Source organism: Vigna angularis, chromosome 3 (assembly GCF_016808095.1).
Source record: "Vigna angularis cultivar LongXiaoDou No.4 chromosome 3, ASM1680809v1, whole genome shotgun sequence".
NCBI lineage: Eukaryota > Viridiplantae > Streptophyta > Magnoliopsida > Fabales > Fabaceae > Vigna > Vigna angularis.
In genome coordinates, this window is record NC_068972.1 from 34,666,098 (window position 1) to 34,680,627 (window position 14,530).

The 14,530-nt window shown below is 31.2% G+C and overlaps 2 protein-coding genes across 2 annotated transcripts; both read left to right on the forward strand.

The window, feature by feature from the left end:
• Positions 1 to 411: 411 nt before the first annotated feature.
• On the forward strand, positions 412 to 5,107 carry LOC108326630 (uricase-2). Its single transcript, XM_017560234.2, has 8 exons — positions 412 to 698; positions 1,335 to 1,427; positions 1,911 to 1,986; positions 2,358 to 2,467; positions 2,696 to 2,787; positions 3,106 to 3,279; positions 3,407 to 3,497; positions 4,767 to 5,107. Exons 1-8 carry the CDS (start codon positions 492 to 494, stop codon positions 4,848 to 4,850), a joined length of 927 nt encoding a protein of 308 aa, XP_017415723.1. The 5' UTR covers positions 412 to 491; the 3' UTR covers positions 4,851 to 5,107.
• Positions 5,108 to 8,746: 3,639 nt separating this feature from the next.
• On the forward strand, positions 8,747 to 11,215 carry LOC108324480 (cold-responsive protein kinase 1). Its single transcript, XM_017557428.1, has 3 exons — positions 8,747 to 9,173; positions 9,264 to 9,959; positions 10,377 to 11,215. The coding sequence occupies exons 1-3, from the start codon at positions 8,747 to 8,749 to the stop codon at positions 11,213 to 11,215; spliced, it is 1,962 nt and encodes a 653-aa protein (XP_017412917.1).
• Positions 11,216 to 14,530: the final 3,315 nt, after the last annotated feature.

Below are 14,530 nucleotides of genomic sequence, written 5' to 3' on the forward strand. Positions count from 1 at the left end.
TCCTTATCCTATCCTAGTAACTCCACGACACATCCATGATTTTCAAATTGGGTTTCTTTCCACGTAGCAATTTCATATAAATTTTGGACAACCATGTTTCAAAGAAAGAGAAAATTCTAACACCTTTTTCAAATATACTTTTACTATTAATTAAATTTTAAAAAAATAAGAAAATGTTAGTCTCTTCTCTGTCTTAATTTTATAACTTTAACCAATTTTAATTAATCGAAGAAATTAAATCCTGGTTAAGTCAAGAGCAATTTGTTGTCAGAAAATTGAAAATTTTGGAACTTGTTTGGACGATGATGTAACGCGCACACAGAGTTAATGGTAAATCTGTGAAACAGGCAAAGATGCCATTGTCCGCACTTGAAACACGCGCGGGTATAAATAGAGCGAAACTCGAAACCGTAAAATCACATCTTACTCACTCTTTCACTTTACTTAAAAGGGAAAGAAAAGAACTGAACAACGTAAGAGCGTTCCAAAACATGGCGCAGGAAGTTGTGGAGGGGTTCAAGTTCGAGCAGAGGCACGGAAAAGAGCGCGTGAGAGTTGCGCGCGTGTGGAAGACGCCCCAGGGTCGTCACTTCGTTGTGGAGTGGCGCGTGGGTATTAGTCTCTTCTCTGATTGCGTCAATTCCTATCTCCGCGATGATAACTCTGACATAGTTGCCACTGATACCATGAAAAACACGGTAATAACAAGTACCACCTTGTAAATATCAACTCGTATCTCTGATTTCTTCTTCTTCTACTTTTTCTTTTTTTTTACATTTTAACTCTGAAGTTTGTACTTTTTCTGATTGATGATTTCTATTGGAAGGGGTTAGTCCTCAGAACTTGAGGAATCAAAGTTTTGAAATCTCTTTGAAAAAAGCGTTTACATTTTCACATAGTTTACGTGGAAAGATTTGCGAGGAAAGTGGAAAACGAAAAATAGAGAATCTGAATCTGTTTTCAACTTGTTCTGCAAGTGAGATCAGGTGTTTGGGTGTGTGGAGTTTAAGGTTTTGATTCGTTGAGCTCTTTAATGGGGCTGATATCATACCAGTTAGTTGATATCTGGTTGTGAATTTTTTTAATCCGTCAACCCCTTTGATCTGAATGCATACTCCTTGCTTAAGATCTATTTTCAATGGTTTACTCATTTAGTTGAGCTTAAACATGAATAATAATTTGAACTTTTCAAGTTTAGATCGTATACATGAATGACAATCTTATTTTCTTGTTATGGTACATGTTTCTCGAAAGTTGAATTTGTATAGAACATGAATATGTTTGTCTGATCTTCAGTTCACTAAGTTTTTAGCTTTTATCTAATGTTGAATTAGGTGTATGCGAAAGCAAAGGAATGCTCGGACATACTTTCTGTCGAGGACTTTGCTATTCTACTTGCCAAGCACTTTGTATCATTTTACCAAAAGGTTGGTGACTGAAAATCTTTTATCAGTATCTCTACTTCATGCTCTCTGTTTGTTTTTGTCGTTCCTTTATCCTGTTGTAGTTTTTCTAATCTGTTTTGAGCTGAACATTTTGTTCTGAACCGTCTTATAACGAGTCATCTACCATATTATTCACGCACCAAGTGCAATGGTTTTGAGCGTGAGCAAGTATATAAGTTCAAATTTTCTGTCAGATCTTTGGTGTTGTTCTTCTGCTTTGCCTTCATGAATCTAAATTCGAAGTATACTGGGAAAGAACTCAAGTCCCATATTGACGAGAGATTTGGAAGTACCGTTTACCATTTTATCAGCTAAAATGAGAGAAATAGTTGTCTATTTTTGCTTGCCTCTGAAACGAGATTTTAAAAGATTAGGGATCATTTACCATGAAAAATCATGGCAGAAAGAAAATTCTTACATGTTTTTCTTATTATGCCAAAGAAATTCTTACTTGCTTTTCTGTAGGTTACTGGTGCTATTGTGAATATTGTGGAAAAACCATGGGAGCGTGTCATTGTGGATGGTCAACCTCATGAACATGGTTAGTCAAACTACTATAGATTTCAAAATTGTCTGTTTTAGAATGTGCTTGTATATATCGTACTATGTTCCATTCAATTTCTGTTACAGTTGAAGATTCTTTGTTTGATCTTGGTTATAAAATCTGAAATATTTAAGGGAGTTTTAGCTACCCTTTCTTTTGTTCAAACTTTTATTTTTCATCTTGAACTATGCAGTTTTTATCATTGGCACTATTGATATCACTTAATCATTTTTTTGGTTTCTTCCCTTTTGTTTAAGTACTTATTGTTGAAACAGAATATACTGAAAAATTCTTGATTTAGTGAAACAAATCTGACTTATAAACTGCAGTTTGTATCTTTTCTGAATCCTTGGTTTTATTTCTGTAAGGTTTCAAACTTGGATCTGAGAAGCATACAGCAGAGGCAATAGTACAGAAGTCTGGTTCACTACAACTGACTTCTGGTATTGAAGGATTGTCGGTGTTGAAAACAACCCAGGCAAGCTTTCCACATATAATTTTCGTGTCGTTTTTCCAATTTCTGTAACTGTAATACACAAGTTCTGGTAAAAAAATAATGTTGTTAGTACAACTGGAGATAACAGTATATAGTAGAGAACTGGTTTTTGGACTGTGTTGCATAGTTTTTTGCTACAAAGATATATTCTTCTGAAAATAAATGTTGATGCTGGTTTCCTTCTCTGTTTTTCTTGCAACTTTTGGGCAGTCTGGTTTTGTGAATTTCATAAGAGACAAGTACACAGCACTTCCTGATACCCGTGATAGGATTTTGGCAACAGAAGTAACTGCTCTGTGGAGGTAAGTTTTGTCCCTATATAATTTAAATTGAACTCCTTAATCCTATATACCAGTTCTGTAGGCACAATATGAACAATTTCATTAGTATTTCTTGAAAATTTTCTTGTCATTGATTAATTGTAAAATGAAAGAGTTCACACTGCTTCATCCAGGTAAGGATTTTTAGCTTGAGAAGTTTTCTCATAGATGTAACAGGCTTAGGTCCATCTCTTTGTATTTTCTCATTTACAACTACATAACATCATGTGTTTCATACACATTAAAGATTCATCGTATGTCTCTTTGTCTTTTATTTCAACAACTTGTATTTGGTTGTAGGTATTCATACGATTCGCTATACACCCTCCCTCAGAAGCCACTTTACTTCACAGACAAGTATCTGGAAGTGAAAACAGTTCTGGCTGACACATTTTTTGGGCCACCAAATAGGGGAGTCTATAGCCCTTCTGTTCAAAACACACTCTACCTGATGGCGAAGGCCACACTGAACAGGTTATTTGTCTCTCTATTGTCTCTGCATTTGACAGACATTTTAGGTTGTCCCCTAAATGCCACAAGTTCAATGCATTTGTTTCAATCATTGAGGGAATAACAAGACTTTCATGCTTTTATGCTTCAGATTTCCTGACATTGCTTATGTCCATCTAAAGATGCCAAATCTTCATTTCTTACCAGTCAACATCTCAAACAAGGATGGTCCAATTGTGAAGGTATTGATTCTTTTCCCTAAAAAGCTTGCACAAGTTAGACATGTTCACCAATTGACTATCCTTAGAGCATCCCCAATAATAAACACAGTTGGAAATTTTAACTCTTTTTTTATTACCCTTACTTACTATTGGAAGTCTCACATCCATTAAAGGCCAATTTATAATATATAAATGGGTACAAACCTCACCTTATAAGTTGGTTTTGTAGGGTTGAGTTAGTGGGTTTGTTGTTTGTTGGGCATTCCACCCTCTATCTTTAAAGTCCATTTCTGGCATAATGGGTTTTACATTGTTATCTTTTTCCATTGAACTTGCTCTTAACCTTTGAAAACCTACTTAGGATTTGGTTTGGTATGAAACTGTTTGGTTAACCATTTTACACATATTCATGCATGAGCATGGATAGATTTTGCAAAGAATCTGATCGAACCACTTTCATATTGTGGTTTGTTTTGAACCAGAAATGTTTTGTGCAAATGATCCTAGTCAGACTTTCTAAAATGGTTCCATTTTTCATTAATTAGAATTTGAAACGGTTTGGTTCAAAGTTGCTGTTATGCTCTCACGTATTCAATTTGTCTCATATCCGTATATGATATTTCAAGATATTTTACTTATATTTATGAATGAAATATCCATCTATGAAACACCAATATTTTTATGATAACAATAATTTATTACTTTTTATTTTGATAATTTGCAATTATATATTTATTATGTTTCAAGAGTTTTTATACATTTTTAAGTACGCATTTCACGGGTAGTATCCTACCATTTTCAAAATAAGCTTTGAATACACATCAGACCCAATACATGTAGATGTGCATCATAGCTATTACGTTGAAAGTATAAGTTATTCAAATAATTATCTCAAATCAACTAGAGACAGAGCCAAATTATAATAAAGACGAAACCAAATTATAATATATAAGTGGGATGCAAACTTCATTTAAAACCCTAATTTTGAGGGTATTAGGCATAAACTCACTTTTTAAGATAATATCCGATGTTATCCAAACTCATGTCATTATCAAGTTCTCTCCTAGTCTAATGCTCGAGATGTCTAGTCTTTTGTTTGAGAGGATGTGATGAGGAGTCTACATCGACTAGAGATAAAGTTAAATTATACTATATGAATAGATGTCAACTCTGGTTTTACAAAATTAGTTTTGTAGGGTTGAGTTGGATTTAAAATCATCATGTGTTTTCTAAATTTTAGGATCTGTTGTATCATTGATGTCTTACCAGTGTTGAATGACACTTATGCAGTTTGAGGATGATGTGTATTTACCAACGGATGAGCCTCATGGCTCAATTCAAGCAAGCTTGAGCCGTCTTTGGTCGAAGCTGTAGAAACTGCAGAAGCTATTTGTGGTGCTCATCCCTTCTTGTGGATTTTCCAGTGCAGCCTAAACAAGCAAACCTGGCCTCAGTGATACTGCTTTCTTTCCATATTGATGCGTGTGTCATGTAGTTCTGGTTTTTGTTATCTTTGTATTTTGTTTAATGGAGAAACTAATATGCATGAATAACTTCCACAAGGGATATTCTGTAGGTTCCAATAAATTTCCTAGTGACCTTTATCAATAAAATGTTCTTATTATGAGGTTGATGCAATGCTTCTTTATTCTCATGCATGCATTGTTTATAGTAAAAAAATTTGAAGCAAACTTATGAAATAAGTTTATTTAAATATTATTTTTTGTTTAACTAGACCCTATGAGTTGGTTTGACTCAAACTACTTTTGGTTCAATTAAATATTATTTTCTATTGAAATAAGTTTATTATCACTATGTTTTATATCTATTTTACTTTTTAAATAAAAAATAATTTAAGGTAATTATTGTTTTAACTTTTTTAAGTAGTTTTAAAGTATTACTTGAGGGTATGCATGATTTATATCTAATACTATAGTCTAATTTAATTCTCTCTACTTTTTAAGCGTCTGGTAGAGTGTGGATAAGACATGATTATTTCATATCTTTTCATCATAACAAATAATCAGTTTTTATGAATTAATGTTTCTATCTAAAATATTATAATAATTAATGACTATGTTTTTTTATAAGAGTCATCAAACTTCTCATTATAAAAGTAATTTAGTATCATAAAATACTTGTTCTTTTATCTCATAAGGACATGAAGAGGATAATACCTGATAAGAGTAATTAAACCCTCATAAGAGTAATTAAACCCTCATCATAAAAGTAACTTCAAAAGTACTCATAGTGTTTTAAATATCTCTAGAAGATAAAAAAAAAACAATAAGTAATATTATGTACTTGTGTAATTCAAAATAATAGTACGAAAATTTGTATACATTTATTTTATTTATAGTAAAATCTTTTAGAAGTTGTCTTGTAGCACGAATAGTAATTTAGTTTAAGTCAACATGCGTAAGAAAAGCCTCGTTACTATTCTATTATACATTTATATTATATTTTGTGAAAATACTTGTAAACTTGTATGTGATTACATCATATCGTTTACTCATATTTATCTTTTGAGAAATCTTTAAAAAAAAATAAACTATTGTTATTTCTTTCCTAACCATTCTAAAGATAAAGTAACTTATTAAATTTTTATATTATTGAGAAAATGCAATTATAAGGGCAATGTAAAAGTTATTAGCTTTTTTCATTAATCGATGGCATTATCGTTTACTCAACATACATAATATACTTTTCTTGTTCTCTATTTTCTTATGCATCCTACTTTTCCCTTTGATTTTCATTGGCAAATCAACACGTAATAATTAGAGAAGCAAAAAGGATTCAAGTTTGAGATTTTTTGTTTGAATTATTCTTTGTAAACTAAAATAAAAAGAAGCTGAATTTTATGAAAGAGTTAATGAGAGGGATTAAAAATGAACACTTATTAATTGAAATAGTGAAAGAAGAATAAATCAAAAATTAAAAATATCTATCCAGTTTCAAAAGAATTGTTAAGATTAAAAAAAAATATGCAAAAGGGTGAACCAAATAAAACAGAGGATAAACATGTTCTGATACCAAATGAAATAGATTTATATTACAGATTCAATAAATCTAAATATGTCAACCAAACATATTTAAGCATATTCAAGTTATAAGAAAAGCGGAAGCAAAAAGACAAACCTCTAGTCATTGTTGTATGTTTTCTTAACTTCTAGTTTCTGAACCCTTACTCTTAAAATATGATGATGATGTATATGAAGTAAAGAGTAGACTCATTGGCCAAATTATTCAAATTTATGTCGAACTCTAAAACCATCAAGTCTTTTAATGTTAGAAGAGTTTGTTGTTGGAATCATAGCACATTCCACACATGTTTGGAAACGATTTGAAAAATGGATATTTTCATAAAGATTCTAACTGAAATTTAAAAAAAGAGAGGAGAAGATAAAGTCATAAAGAACGAACACATTCTATTGTAACCTCTTTGTTGTGTAAAAGCTAACACGTCATTGTCTCAACTCAAAAACATCTAAATATACTTTAAATAGAAAGTCTTATTTATTCTTTTTCACATTAAAAAATCTTTTGAAAACTCGCCTTCGGTAACATGGTTGTTGAAAAACAAAAATTTTTTTAATTATAAAAATGGTAAAAGTAATAGATATCAATTCATTGTATAATTTTGTTCAAATCTCAATCTAGCATTTCTATATTTGAAACAGCACATTCATTTTAAATAAAACCATAAAATATTTCACACCTAAGAAAAAAATAATATTTTGAAATATATGTACTATAGAAATAAATAAATGAGAATGAAAATTAGTGTTAATGAGAAATATACTTTAAAATTGTGTACTCATGATCCGAGACAGATCTAGAAATTTGCTTAACAAAGATAAAAAAAAATTATAGTATTTTTTTTTATCTAAGGAATAATCTAAAAAATCTAATTATTTTCATATTTTAAAAATATTATATCACTTCTTTATTCTCAATACTATAATTATTTTCCCTATATGAACCAAACAACGATTAAACCATTTATCTCCAAATAATTGCACATTGATGATGTATTTTTATGTCATAATAATATTATTTGAAAAACAATTAAAATTAGAAGAAAATATAATAAAATCAGTATCAATTCATTTTTCACATTTATTTATTGTATTAAAGATTGTTGAGACAATTGTTCTTAGATGATAAAAAATCTACACCTGTTGATAAAATTTGTGACAGATAATATCTGTTGATAAAATTTGTGACAGATAATTGATATATATAGATATTTATTATCTGCGAGTTGCGGGTATTTTTAATACCTGCTTATAAACGGATCCGGTGTGAGATTATACTATCTATACCCATAGATATTCGTTACTCGTAAAAAATAAAAATTTAATTTTTTAAGTTAAATTTAATTAAAATTAAAATTAAAATTAATTTATATTTTATAAGATAAAATTTAATTAAAATTAAATTTTAATTTATACTATATTTTATATACTTTTTGTAATTTTATTTTAATAATTTATAAAAATATATTTTTTAAATATTTGCAGAGGTATATGCAAAAATATATATATATATATATATATATATATATATATATATATATGATTATCCGTAAATATTAAAATATCTATGAATATTTTTTAAGTGGTCTTCGTGTAAGTAATGAATGAGATAGCGAGTTATTTTTTATTCTTTTTTTCAGGTCGGGTTTAGATACTATCCGTGTTATCTCCCTAATTGCTCCACTCATTTTCTAGACCAATATTATTAATATTTAAAATTAAAATGTAATATAAAGGTTGACCGGTCAGAATCATATATAGGGGAATGTAAAATATTAATGTATGACTACTATTATTTCTTTTCCCCCACACGTTTTCATCCTTCATCTGGGTTGAAAAGAATTAAGGGTCAAATTTTAGAAAATGAAAGAACCAAAACATGTATAAATTCCTAGGTAGTATCAAAGTTCCTTTTGTCCTTTCTCATATTTGCATGTACCATTGTACCTTATGAGACCCCACTTACCAACTTCCAAATAAATCAACAAGAAGCATATTTTTGGTCCAAAGTCAACTTATCTGTAAAGTAAAACTCATGAGTGCTACTCTGGCTTTGCTCACTTCTCTCAACAATAACAACACAACATTCAAAACACAAGAAAAACTTCACCACCACATTCTACATATACATTCACAGGTACACCAAACATGGAGCAAGTGAAAAAGGAAAAAGGAAAAAGGAAAAAACCCTTCTAAGTTATTTCAAGGTTGAGCATGCACAACACAACAACCATGTTGATCATGCTTTTGGTGTTCATCAACTTGCTGATACAAACTCAACTTGGAGCAAGCACTGTGGTTGACCACAACACTTTCTCCTTTGTAACTTTCACTTCTGAGAGTTGCACCAATGGTGAGCTGCTTTGCATGGGTTCAGCCACTGCTGGCAATGGGTATTTGAGTCTCACCCCAGAGCCACAACAAAGCAGCAACTCAAGTTCAACACTGTCTAACACAACCAGAAATGTTGGACGGGTTTTGTACCCTCACCCTGTGAATGTTTGGCCTGCAATTATCTCCACCACTTTCACTCTTAGGATCACTCCTTTTTCAGAAAATTCAACCAGCTATGGGGATGGAGTGGCACTGGTGTTTGCTAACGATAATAGGCCCTCACCAAATGGCTCATATCTTGGCATCTTTGATCAGTCTTCACCAGGTAAAAACACTTTTATGTTAGTACATGATATACATGAAAATAGTTAAGTTATAAGACTTTGATTCATTAATTTTGATGAATGTTGTGCAGGTGGGGGTTTTCAACAGCTAGCTGTAGAGATGAACACTGTCATGAATGAATTTGATCAAGATGGAAGCCACATTGGGATAGTGACGACAAGCATCACAAATCCACTTGCATCTGAGAGTCTGAATAGCACTGGCATTGACCTCAGAAGTGGAAGAGACATTGAGGTCAAAGTAGACTATGATGGATGGAGTAAAATGATTTTTGTCTCTGTGGGATACCCAGAAAGCCAATTGAAGAATGTCCTCAACCATTCAATTGACCTACCTGATATACTTCCAAGCTCCATTTATGTTGGTTTCACAGCCTCCACAGGCAACACTTTTCCTGAAAGCCACCAGGTCCTCAACTGGGTATTCACATCAGTGCCACTTCCTTTTCTTTCTGTTCAACACAGTAGAGTTGGCACCATCAAGACCTTGTTGGTAATTGCCCTGGTGTGCTTATTTCCTTTTATTTCGATAGTTGTTTGGAGAAGATATGTGAGGGGTAAAAAGAAGGGTGATATAGAAAGCCTATCAAAGAAGGCTGCAGATATCCCCAAGGTGTTCACCTACAAGCAATTATCAAGAGCCACATGCAACTTCAGCCAGGAAAATCTTCTGGGTAAAGGTGCATTTGGCAGTGTTTATAAAGGAATCATATCATACTCTGGAAAAACTGTTGCAGTAAAGAAGATTTCAGCAACTTCTAAACAAGGTATGTTTTGGCAAATAACACACACCTTAACAAAGTACTCTAACAACTGCAAGGGATAATGTTACCATTTAAAAGACTGAGAAACTGGTCTGGTAATGTTCATTATTTAAAGTTAGAATGCAAGTGAAGTGTGTAAAAGTCCAATTGATAATGGATAACTTGATCTGCATACAAAATAACAAGGATTTGGAAATCTAATGTATCTTAAATTTACCTGGGTTTGAATGATCTATGACTTGTATTCCATTCAATAGGAGCAAAAAACTATATGCATGGATATGTACTCCATATCTTTGAACCTATAATTAAAGAAGTTGCTTCTTATTTGTTTACACCTTCCATAATTTCCCTTTGATTTTGATTGTTCTTCTATTCTTAACCATTTTTTGCCCCTTGTTTCTTTGGGTGTGTACACAGGTGAAAGAGAGTTCTTAGCTGAAATATGTACCATAGGGCGTCTTAGCCACAAAAACTTAGTGAAGCTCCAAGGCTGGTGCATTGAAGGCAAGAATCTTCTCTTGGTTTATGAATACATGCAAAATGGAAGCCTTGATTACTTCATAGCCAAAGGCAGTCTGAACTGGCAACTGAGGCACAGAGTATTGACAGGATTGGCATCAGCATTACTCTACCTTCATGAAGAGAGTGGAAACCCTTTTGTTCACAGAGATGTTAAGCCAAACAATGTCATGTTGGACTCAAATCACGATGCTCATTTAGGAGATTTTGGGCTAGCAAGACTACTCAAAGGTGAAGGCTCAGTGACCACAAATCTAAATGGAACTCTAGGATATTTGGCTCCTGAACTAAGCTTCACAGGGAGAGCTACACCAGAATCAGACGTGTATAGCTTTGGCATGGTAGTTCTTGAAGTGATATGTGGGAAAAGGTTAAACTGGATCAAGCAAGGGAACAGTTTTGTGGATTCTGTGTGGAATTTGCACGCAGAAAATGATTTGGTTGAGTGTGTTGACAAAAAACTAGAGAACAAATTTGATGAGGAAGAAGCTAAAAGGGCACTGATAGTTGGTTTGGCATGTTTGCATCCTGATTCCATGTTGAGGCCAAGGATGAGAAAAGTGGTGAACATTTTTCAGAACCCAAATGAACCTTTGATGCAGTTACCAAAAGTGAGGCCAGCAGGAGTTTATGTATCAGTTTCTTGCAGTTCATCATCCTCAAACACTACCTCTAAAACTGAGATGCAGCTCCAATCATCCACAACATCATCACATGAAAAATTCAACAGTATATGAAGAATGATCAGCAGTGACAACATTTGCAACTGTCTACGATTACTTTCCTATGAAACACAAACATGACTCTTCAATAGCTTGTCTCAAGAATCTTAAAAGACCTTTTTTGCAGCTTCAGAACAATTTTGGATTTTGGGTAGAGAGATTTTTGTAGAAGTTAGAAAATCTTGTGTTATGATTATATACATTAGGAGTCAATTTTATATAATCTAAAATATTTAGATTATATATTTATTGTTAGGAATATTTTTGTGTGTAGTCTTTTATTGTATATGTATTCTTTTATTCTATTTTCATATATTATAAATTTTTTTAAGTTAAATAATTCCATTTGTCGAAAATTTCAAATAATTTTTTTTTCAAATTAGTTCTTGGAAAAATAGTTGCAATTAGATCATTAATGGTGTCAATTAGTGTTAAATAAAAAGTGACTAAGAATGCTTATGTGCAATTTTTTTAATTAAGTAGCTTAAGAAACAATTCATGATAAAATTTTGTTTTTTAAATAGATAAGGGGAATATTTGATAAAAGAAAGTTTGTGGCCCAATTAGGAATTAAAATTGTGGGTTCATTTAGTGAAAGAATTCCTGGTCGTCAGGAGTTAATTCGTTGGAATACTGAGTTGTTGGAATAGAAGGGCATTGAAAGTCAATAAATATTCTGTGTGGTTTAAAATTATCTTATTTATTCAAAGATGAATATTTAAATATTTTGATATTGATAAATTTTAATATTTTCTCAAAATTATTATACCATATTAAGCTTAAAAATATATTTTATTTTGATTTATTATGATTATATTTGTTTAAGAATAATTATGATATCATTATTTAAATCTTTTATTTATATAATAAGGTATCCGGTCTAGAAAAGTTTCACCTCAATAAAAAAAATCTTTTACTTCAAATTAGAAGTTCTCCATTCAATTTTTGTTTATACATTTCTTCTTACGAAGATGACGAATATGATTATTAAGAGCAATTTGAGGTATTTTATCATTGAATTGATTTTAGGATTTGTGTTTCTTTAAAAGATTGTTCTTATGCATTTTTGGATGTTAAATGATATTTCTAAGGACTGATTGGGGATCTTTAAGGTTAAAACCTTTAAAGAAAATTTGAAATTTAAGAAAAAATGGAGAACAAAACTTTCAAAACGTAAATATCTTGAGCTATAAAATTTTGGGGGTGTTTTCAAAATGGTGTGAAAAATCACGTTTTGAATTACAAAATAAGCTAAAAAACACTCAATTTGGATGTGTAGAACGCAAGTTATTACTATGAGATAAACTAGAAAGAATTTGAGATTCTATAAATCAAGAAGGAGAAAAAACAACAAAGAAACAAAGATAAATAAGAGGAAAGAATCACTCTTCCATTGAAGGTAACACACAAAGAATGGAAAGTCCTCCAAGGATTCTTAAACCACTCAAGAACTTAGGATAATCACCCTCAGTAAGATAGAAGGGATACAATCCTAATTTCTCTGTATAAAAACTTGACTTGTGCATTTGATGAAAATACATAATTTATGTCTAAGTTTTCAAATTGAGTCATTATTACAACTTGAAAATAAAGTCAAACTAAAAACCGCTAATTGATTGACCCAAAGAAATAACTTGGTCAACCAATTTTACAAAGAGATTGGGCTATTTTAAAAACAAACTAACTTATAAAATAAAAGAGCAGTAAAATAGTGTTTTAGTTCTCCTCCATTTGGGCCATAATGCAATTCACTTTCTTGGTCTTTTCTCCTCAAAATTTGGGCGTGTATTAAATTAATATGGACGACATCTGTTGAAGAGATTCCTTTGCTTTCCTTACTCTAGTCCTTGTCATAGGTCATCCAAGTCCTTTAAGTGAATAATTTCCCTTGCTCTTGGTTATTTCCTCATCATTATCTTCATCTGTTGACGTCGAAATCTTAAATATCAGACATCCTATGTCCACCAAACATTTTAATGAATTCATAAACATATAAGGTCTAAAAGGTGAAACTCCAACATCAATCAATTAACGTCACAATTTCACTTTTCAAATATGTAATTGTTTTATTGAAAGCCAAAAATCACTTATGTGCATATTGAAATAATTCATGAAATTATATAACATCTAGAAAATGAGATTCCAACGTGTAAAGTTGTCACATTCCAACATCAAATAATAATATAACAACGAAATTCGAGCATTTCTTATGTCTAATTTAAATATTTATTAATCATTTTTAATTTAGTTTTTTTCAATACTGACCTTGAACAATGTAAAAAACTTATTTCATAATGTATTCAATTATATATTTGCAACGTTAATTTCCATACTGAAACTTCACAAGTTAGTCAAATATACATGGAGAAATAAATTAGTATAAAAACTCTTTCAGTAAATACTTTTTATTTTTAATCTGTTTTATTTTGCATGTTATCAAACCTAAACTAAGTAAAAGGAAGAGTTTATTTTGATATATATATCACTTGTTTTCTTACTTCTAAAGACCAAAGTTACTTTCTCTTGATAGTGTAATTGCTTTGATAAACACAATTATATCAAAATATTATTTTATCAAAACTTAATGATGTTGTTATGATATAAATGATAAGGTTTTTTGTCAAGACTATTCTATTCTATGAATATTAAAATATCATCTGTGAAACTATTAAAATAACTTAATTAGATTGTTTATGAATAAATTATTTTTGTCTAACAAATTAATATTGTCCTTTGAAACAACGTGAGAAGTATCTATAACCGAATTGCATTAATTGGCTTAACATTTTGGCTAAATGTGGTTTGAAATCACATTATCCTCCACAATAACCCAACTTATTAAATTAACCTTTTACGTTAACATGTTTAGTCACTGGTTAGAATTAACATAACCATTGTACCTTATTGTTAACACATAATAACTAGGAGGATTAGTGATAAACATGACAAATCATTCTAAATATAGTTTATGGATTTTTTTTTTCAAATACTTCTTTATATAGAACACATCCAATTAACTTTTCCGTAGTTGTATAATATTGTTGGAACAGAAGAAGAACGAGGGTTTGGATCGAGCGCTAATCGAATGGTTTGTGATGCCAAGTGTATCTGACCGAGCGGTAACGCTTCAGCACCGAATGCTATGGACACACTAGCAGAACACTGCAGCACAGACGATCGAGAACGACCCAGCAAGAACACGAACAACACCGAACGACCAAGGAGGTGAGCAGAGAAAGAAAGAGTAAAACTCAAACACATAGAAATTTTTGTATATTCACACTGATCTCAAAATCAACTATTTACAAGTACAGAGGTCCAACATTTATA